Source organism: Cetorhinus maximus, chromosome 25 (assembly GCF_964194155.1).
Source record: "Cetorhinus maximus chromosome 25, sCetMax3.hap1.1, whole genome shotgun sequence".
Lineage (NCBI taxonomy): Eukaryota > Metazoa > Chordata > Chondrichthyes > Lamniformes > Cetorhinidae > Cetorhinus > Cetorhinus maximus.
The window spans coordinates 33,979,694-33,988,804 of NC_135903.1; the positions used below are offsets into that span (position 1 = coordinate 33,979,694).

The 9,111-nt window shown below is 43.5% G+C and overlaps 1 protein-coding gene across 1 annotated transcript; it reads left to right on the forward strand.

Annotated features, from left to right (window-relative positions):
* The first annotated feature begins 741 nt into the window (after positions 1-741).
* Positions 742-5,047, forward strand: LOC144667754 (interferon alpha-F-like). The gene is made up of 4 exons (XM_078529197.1): positions 742-873; positions 1,041-1,130; positions 4,594-4,833; positions 4,943-5,047. The coding sequence occupies exons 1-4, from the start codon at positions 742-744 to the stop codon at positions 5,039-5,041; spliced, it is 561 nt and encodes a 186-aa protein (XP_078385323.1). The 3' UTR covers positions 5,042-5,047.
* The last annotated feature ends 4,064 nt before the right edge of the window (positions 5,048-9,111 follow it).

The window sequence follows — 9,111 nt, forward strand, 5'->3', positions numbered from 1 at the left end:
ATGAGAAACTTCTCCCAGTTAAAGAGCAGATTGTGGGACAGGTCAATCGGAGCGGAGTCTGTCTCCATGAAGCGGTGTCCCTGGGCTGTGAGCCGAGCTGTCTGCAATGTCCAACCTGTGAAGTGTGAACAGGACAAGCGCCAGGTGAACACACCGCGGGGACACAGTGGATTTCAAAGGGAATCGCTCTTCATGGGGCCCAATGTCAGCACTAAAAGCCGCCGCACCGGATCACCGCTGTCGCTCTCTCTATAATCCGGATGATAAAATCCAGCCCCCGATACATGTTCACACTGCCCCCAATTCAGAGCCTCCCTCTACACCACCTTCGTACCCCAGGTGAGCTGAAGCCACACAACACTGAGCCCGAACCGAGCGCTGCCTGTGATTTTCAACCGGGGATTTTCCACTCGCTGCTTCCGGAATCTCCAGCTTTTACATTCCTGACCTCAGAAAGGAAACCGGACAAACTATTGATCTCCCGCAGCTCTTCCAAAAATCCTCGAGCCCGTTTTCACTTTTCGAATGTAATGCCACACATTAAAGCCGACAGCATGGCAGCGCCAGTGAGAGCACCGAGCAGACTCCACACTCACACTCACACTGTTCGGCAGCACAGGCGCTCGCTCCCGGATCACAAGCAGCTCCGATTCGACTTTCCCAGTTTAAATCCGCCGCGGAATCAAGAAGCCGCCGGTTTCTCATCTTTCACATCGGTGTTTCACTCTGGGTCGCTTGATCATGGCTTTGGCGAGTATCTGGAGATTCTGGATGGTGTTGCTCTTCTTGTCCGGGACCCTCAGTCTGGGATGTGAGAGGCTGCAATTACAGCAAGTTCTCAACACAGAGACTCTCAGCAAACTGAATGCAATGGTGAGTTGAACCTGCAGCCAGAGCAGGAGGTGAATCACATTGCGTCCATTTGTTTTGAAAAATTATATCAGGAGAAGTCGTTTTCGTCCTTGCAACGGTTAATTGTCAGCGGACTGCAGTATTTCTGTTTCTCATGTGTTTGAAACAGTGTTTGTCTTTTCTCTCAGGGCGGTCGCTTCCCCCGACAATGTATAAGGGAAAGGTTGGACCTGAAAACCAAGCCCATGGATCTAGTGAGGCTTTCGGAGGGTTTGCAGGTGAGTGAACACTGGGGCTTATTTTCACTTATACTAACAGAATTTTATGTAAAACCAGGTTGAGATCCACAGCCCTCGCCCAGAACGTACATAGCAGGTCGCCCACTGATGTGAAGATGTCGGTAGAGATAAGAGTCAGGTCCTGCTTAGAGTCAGGGTTGATTACGTGCTGCGCAGTTTAAGATCCCTGGAGGGATGTCCACATGTCAGATCCACATCCCTGAAAAACTCAGCAGGTTTGGCAGCATCGGCGGAGAAGAAAAGAGTTGACGTTTCGAGTCCTCATGACCCTTCGGCAGAACTGAGTAAAGTTAGGAGAGGGGTGAAATATAAACTGGTATAAGGTGGGGGGTGGGGGCGGGGGAGAGAAGTTGGTGCGATGCGGGGGGTGGGGGGAGTGGTTGTAGGGACAAGCAAGCAGTGATAGGAGCAGATAATCAAAAGATGTCACAGACAAAAGGATCAAAGGGGTGTTAAAGGTGGTGATATTACCTAAGAAAATGTGCTAATTAAGAATGGATGGCAGGACACTCAAGGTACAGCTCTAGTGGGGCTGGGGTGGAAAGACTGACGACAGGGTATTACAGTTATAGATTTAAAAATAATGGAAATAGGTGGGAAAAGAAAAATCTATATAAATTATTGGACCAAAACAAAAGGGAGGGGGATGAAACGGGAAGGGGGTGGGGATGGGGGAGGGAGTTTAAGATCTAAAGTTTTGAATTCAATATTCAGCCCGGAAGGCTGTAAAGTGCCTAGTCGGAAGATGAGGTGCTGTTCCTCCAGTTTGCGTTGGGCTTCACTGGAACAATGCAGCAAGCCAAGGACAGATATGTGGGCAAGAGAGCAGGGTGGAGTGTTAAAATGGCAAGCGACAGGGAGGTTTGGGTCTTTCTTGCGGACAGACCGCAAGTGTTCTGCAAAGCAGTCACCCAGTTTGCATTTGGTCTCTCCAATGTAGAGGAGACTGCATTGGGAGCAACGAATGCAGTGGACTAAATTAGGGGAAATGCAATTGAAATGCTGCTTCACTTGGAAGGAATGTTTGGGCCCTTGGACGGTGAGGAAAGAGGAAGTGAAGGGGCAGGTGTTGCATCTTCTGCGTGGGCATGGGGAAGTGCCATAGGTGGGGGGTGAGGAGTAGGGGGTGATGGAGGAGTGGACCAGGGTGTCCCGGAGGGAACGATCCCTACGGAATGCCGCCAGGGGGGGTGAAGGGAAGATGTGTTTGGTGGTGGCATCATGCTGGAGTTGGCAGAAATGGCGGAGGATGATCCTTTGAATGCGGAGGCTGGTGGGGTGATAAGTGAGGACAAGGGGGACCCTATCATGTTTCTGGGAGGGAGGAGAAGGCATGAGGGTGGATGCACGGGAGATGGGCCGGACACGGTTGAGGGCCCTGTCAACGACCGTGGGTGGAAAACCTCGGTTAAGGAAGAAGGAGGACATGTCAGAGGAGCTGTTTTTGAAGGTAGCATCATCAGAACAGATGTGACGGAGGCAAAGGAACTGAGAGAATGGGATGGAGTCCTTACAGGAAGTGGGGTGTGAGGATCTGTAGTCGAGGTAGCTGTGGGAGTCAGTAGGCTTGTAATGGATATTGGTGGACAGTCTATCATCAGAAATTGAGACAGAGAGGTCAAGGAAGGGAAGGGAAGTGTCAGAGATGGACCATATGAAAATGATGGCCGTTAGCTTAGTTGGTTAGTCGAGAATAACGCCACCAGAGCGGGTTCAATTCCTTTCCCACTGAGGTAGATTTTGAGACCTGCCGCTTTGCCCTGCACCTGACATTGGGAGAAAATGGCAAACCACCACCGACAAATGAAAAACTGCCCAGAAATCAGTTCAGGATGAAGAATCAACAGATAACAAGCCAAGGACATGCCTTCTGGCACAGCGCACCTCCCGCTGGCAGGGATACAATCAACTAATTGGCAGTCAATTAAATATTGAGAAGTCCAAAGACATTCTTTTCAACTACCGCCATTAACTCTGTTCCCTAGTTACTGACTTCAAAGCTCTACCGAACCAATGTCTGATACTGACTCAGAATATTGGCCTTCTATTTAACCCACAGCTGAGCTTCCAACACCATCAGCAAGCTAACCTATTTCAACCTTCGTAATATCACCCATCTCTGCACTTGCCTCAGCTCATCTGATCCTGAAACTTTGATCCATGTATTTCTTCCCCTAGACTCCATTATTCTAATACTCTTCAGGCTGACCTCCAACCTTGCGCCCTCTATAAACTCGAACTCACTCAATTAACTGCTGCAATATATCTAAACTCTAATATATCTAAATATCCCAACGAGCACAATGTCCTAATCAGCCATCACCTCAGTATTCTGAGATCTATTCTGAGGCAATGTAAGATCAAAAGGCAGCTGTAAGCCTCCAACTGGCTCCACAGTGGAAAGAACCTCATTTTGAATTCGTAAGATGAAAATGCTTTGCCTGATGTTTGGTTAAATCTGTGCGTTTCTGGTGCCTTAATGGAGATTAGTTTGGGAATCTGTTTAAAATTATGATGGTAGTAATTTGTAGCCATGTGTGCATATTTTAACCTGTGTAAATGAATAAAATATTTCAATTAGTTTCATGTAAAACCTCAAGAACTGGTGGTCTGATTCCTGAATTTAGAGTTGTATCTCAAACATAACACTTAAAATGATAGGTTATTACAGTTGTTTAAAGTTTTCCTCAGGGACTTTTAAATAACTCAGCTGCACCAACTGCATCGCCCCAGCTTCCAAACCAGCAACATCTCTTTTTTTATATACTCATGCTGGTTTTGCCCCTTGCATTTTTTGTAACTTCCTCCAGGCCCCAACAACCCTTCCAGATCTCTGTGTTACATCCAATGTTCTCATCATGCTCATTCCAGATGTTCATTGCTCCATCACTGTGTAGCTGTGCCTTCATCTGTCTGGCCCTTAAGCTCTGGAATTAACTCCTTCCTAACTCTCTCTCCTCTGTAATTGCCTCCTAAAAGCCTAACTCTGAGCAAACATTCCACCTCCTTTTGTGGCTGGGTGTAAATTTTCTTTGATAATGCCCCTGTGAACCTTCTTGAGGTTTTTCACTATGTTAAATGTCCTACATAAATGCAAGTTGTTATTGTTGGTATCATGGGACCAATTGGAACTGTACATAGACTGGTCTAAATGGGGTGTGAGGTCACCATCAGCAGAGAGTCTCAAAGTGTTTGGCCAGGTGATAGATCTTCAGTGCCAGTTGGACTGTAGAGTTTGCATCAGTACTAGCCTGTACCACCTAGTAACTACATTTCAGGGAATATAATAATCAGTTAAATAGAGGCAGCAACTTTATTGATGTGATGTAATTAGTCACTTTCTCCTGAGCAACAGCAAGGATTAACTGTGAAATTTGCACCAGCCCTGACTGGTTACACAGGAACAGGTCCTCTCTAATGTCCTTGTGAATATTTCTCACAGGCCCAGGACAGGATCCAGATTGTCCATCAAACCCTGCGTCACATCAGCAAGATCTACAGCATGAACCTGGGCTCAGTCACGTGGCCCCGAGACAAGGTGGAAAACGTCCGGCTTCTCCTGGATCGGCAGCTCAGCGAGCTGGAAGAATGTGTCAGGGAACCAGGGTCAGAGCACAAGATGAGGAGAAACTCCGCCATTCAAAAATACTTCAGGAAACTTCGAAAGTTTCTCAAACAGAAGGTGAGACAATAAATAATTGACAGTGTGATTACTGCCATGTCGTTCATTCAGCTGCATTTAAATCTGTTCATTCTCTAATGAGGTTTCCTGAATGATTTCTCTTTTTCAGGGATTCAGTGACTGTGCCTGGGAAATAATCCGCACTGAGACCAGGACCCGTTTACAACAGCTCCTTTTCGTAACGGCACAAATCAACAGAAGAAACTGAAAAAAAATTCCAGTAGTAGAGACTAAATTAATTTATTTAAATTACCTCCTATTTATAAAAATAATTATATCTTATTGTATTTTATTGTATTGCTGAGATGACACTTTGATGCTTGGTGGCCGATGGAGAGCAAAGAATATCTTGATGCCACTTTATATTTGATTATTTGTTTCAATTTATTGATAGTTCTCGCTCTGATATTTTTCTGTGTTGAAATGTTAAATGTTTCACGAGGGGAAAAATCTGAGGAAAAATGCTATTTCTGTCCCTCCCTTTATTGGCTGGCAGTGGCTGCAATAACAGTTTCATTTCACCTTTGCTCTGTTAAGCACCTGATTCCAGTCGTTGGATATCCAGCGTAGATTCTCTGAACTGGCCCACGTAGCTTGCTCCTAATGCTCCTTATCTTATCTGCATTGAGTTAAACTGAATGCCATGATGCCTTTCTGCAATAGATGTTACGGTTTTTAAGGTGTAAAATCAAAAATGAAAAGAAGGAACTGAAGATTTTTCAATGACAAGTTTTATACAGATTGAAAAGATAATAAGTTATTTTAGAGTCCTCACTTTTTAAAGAAGTATAATATTTTATGCATACAGAATGCAAAGTATCATTAATTATAAAGTTCTGTCAGCTTGGCTCAATGCTGGCACTCTGAGGCAGAAAGTGGTAGGTTCAAACCCCACTCCAAAGGTTTAATTTCCATTGAGTTTTATGAAGCTCCTTATCCAACTGCTGGACTTCCAGTGACAATTCTGCACTGGAAATGGTCTGGCCATTCCACAACTCTGGTTTCCAGGTTACTCTCAGGCTCAAGGGTGGGGTTGCAGCCCAATGACCACTGACCTTATTCCTGTTCCACAGTAACCTTTACATTTCTGCTCTCCAAGACGTCAACACTGCAACTAATTCCACGTCATTTTAATGTATTGATATTTATCATTGTGATGCCTTTGTGTAATGAATTGCTACAGTTTTATACAATGTATGAAGTGAGTTCAAAAAGAAATGTTAATTTATTGATATTTAAGATTTGCGAAATTAGTGTTTTTTTTATAAAACTGAAAACTTTTTATGTTGAAGGAAAGCATGTTTGTAATAGCTCAAATCAGCAGAAGAAACTGAAAAAGACATGTTTACTACAGGCTGGGAGCAATGAATATTTATTTTTAAAAACTTTCAATTTAAAGCTATTTCCATATATATTTGTAACAAATTTTATATTTTATTGTACTGATCACAGAACAATCAGTGACATGATGGTATTATTTATTTTATTTATTGATTGATATTTATTGCTGTGACATTTTCACCTGATGTAATCCTAAACCTTCAGTGGCTGGGGTGTCTGCTCTGGAATTTACTGTCAGGCTTTCAAGATATGGGTTTGCAGACCTATAAACCCTGGGCTGCACTGACCTTTCCATTTCTCCCTTCCTAAGTTAAGTGGCCAACTTTCCAATCTATTTCAGCCACTGTAATTTATTGATCTTTATTGTTGTGATGTCTTCATATAATGAAATATTACAGTGTTATACAATGTATAACGTGAGTTTTTCACAATAACTTATTTAATGATATTTATTAAGATTTGGGGAACACACAATGTTTTTTGTAACTGGAAAATTGTATATACAATGAGAGCCTTTTCCTGTAAATAAATTATTTTCAATATTACGCATTAACTGAAATGACGTTCGTTTGTCAGTTCTGTGGATTGGTTTTCCATACTCTGTATAAATGCTCTGGGTTCTCTTACCTGCTGCCTCTTCCTGTCAGTCCTTCTCTGTTCTCCTCTCCTTTCTCCACAATTGGATTTTCCCTCACCCGTTGGAACTGTGACCACATTGTGAACCAAACAGGCCTGATTTATCATCTTTTAACCCTCTGCTTCTCAAGGCCATATTCCAGCTCCAAATGAGAGAGGACTGAACGTTATGTTCAGGACAGACAAGTGGAAAATGGAGGCAATAATTGGAAATGGACAGATGGAAAAATGGAATAGTTGGATGTAGGAGATGACTGGAGTGTCAGCCATAGTGAAGATATGGGGACAACAGACAATGGGGTTAAAAGTGACATCAGGCAATGAGTAGGAAGGAGATGACTGGAGAGTGGGGATGAAAATCTCTTATTTCGCATTGTGGTTTGCACCTTCTGAAAATCTGCATGTTAAACACTGTCTGCATTACATAAGAACAGAAAAAAAATAGAAGGATTAGGCCATTTGGCCACTCAAGCCTGCTCCACCATTCAATAATATTCTGACTGATTTGATTGTGGCCTGAAATTCACTTCCCTGCCTTCCACCCATAACATTTGACTCCTTTGTTGATCAAATTCTATATAACTCAGTTTTGGATATATTCAGTAACCCAACCTCTACTGTTCTCTGGGGTGAAGAAATTCAAAGGTTAATGACACTCGGCACAAAAGAAATCCTCCTCATCTCCATGTCACATGCAGTTGCCGTACTCTGAAACTGTGAACCTGAATCCCCCTCCCGCCCTCACCCCATTCCAGATTCCTCCAGAGAGGAAATATCTCAATACCTACCCGTTCAAATCTCCTCACAATCTTAAATGATTCAATGACATCACCTCTCATTCTTCAAAACTCGAAGGAGTATAGGCTCAACCTGGTTAAGATTGCTTCATAAACCAACTTCTCTTTCCAGGAATCAACCTGGTGAACCCTCTCTGAAGTGTCTCCAATGCAAGTTAATCGCTGCTTAAATAAGGAGACCAAAGCTGTACATAGTACTCCAGGCCTGGTCTCACAAATGGCCTGTAGAGTTGAAGCAAAACTTCCCTAATTGTATTCTTCATCCTCTTTGCAATAAAGGACAACATACCATTTACCTTTCCAATTAATTGCTCTACCTGTTTGCTAAATTTTCATTGCTCAGGTCCAAGGACACCCAGGTCCCTCTGCACTGAAAGATTCTGTGTTCTTTCTCCATTTAAACAACATTCTGACTTTCTGCTGGGCACAGCAACGGCTAACTTGTGTCTTAAATTACATCAGTCACTATATATCTAAAGTACTTTATAAGCTGTTGAGTGCTTTGAGACACCTGTGCTCAGGAAGGGCACAATGTGAATGCAAGCCTGTTTTGAAAAAAATATCATCGAGAAAGCTGGGCCTACACACAAAACTGCCCTCACTCCAGGGTGAATTTATCAGCAGTGCAGTTGTTTACAGGCCTTCCAAAGGGCCCCAAAAAATAAACTGGATGATTTGGGTTTGAGTACAGCAACAGACATGTGTTAAAAGGTTTGCAAAGCAACTTTATTAATTTACAAATACAATAACTATTGCATTCCAATTCCAAAAAAGTGGGAATGAACCAATCCAATTTCCATCACCATTAATTTCTACAAAACAGCAAAGGTTGCTTCCCATTCAAGGGACAAGCATACTGACTTGGAACTATTTCCCATTTCTTCACTGTTACTGGCTAACACTCCTGGAAAACCCTTCCCAACACCTCTGTAAATTCACCTACACCACATGAACGGCAGCAGTTCAGGTGTTCAAGGGGGCGGTTCATCACCACCTTCTGTCGGGTAATTAGGGAGGAGCAACAAATTCTGGCCTTTCCAGAGACGCCCACGTCCCATCAAGGAAGAAATGAAGCCAAATCATGCAAAAGTAGCTGTGAATGATCCGCATATTTTAGTAATGTAAAAATGCTCACGCTCCCGTAGGTCCTTCCTATTTCCTCTAATGTCACTCGCCAGTGTTTTTAATATTCTTCCTTCAGTTCCCTGACCCTCCTTCCGCCTCCGCCTTCAATAATTACAATTCCCACTGTTCTATTCGCCAATAACAGCATTGTTGTAAATTGTAGTTTCTCTCCAGCCTCCAGTTGGGGAATGTGGGATTCCGCTCCCACATCCACCCGGACGGTAGATTTTGGTTACACTTCCAGCTGAGAGGGATTTGGTGACATTTCCTATGTACCCGGGCATTTACCGAATACCCCAAAGCTTTTCCCAACTGCCCCTCACCCCTCTCAGTCTGATCCACCCTCTTTACAAACCCTCCTCCCTTTCGGAAATGACAA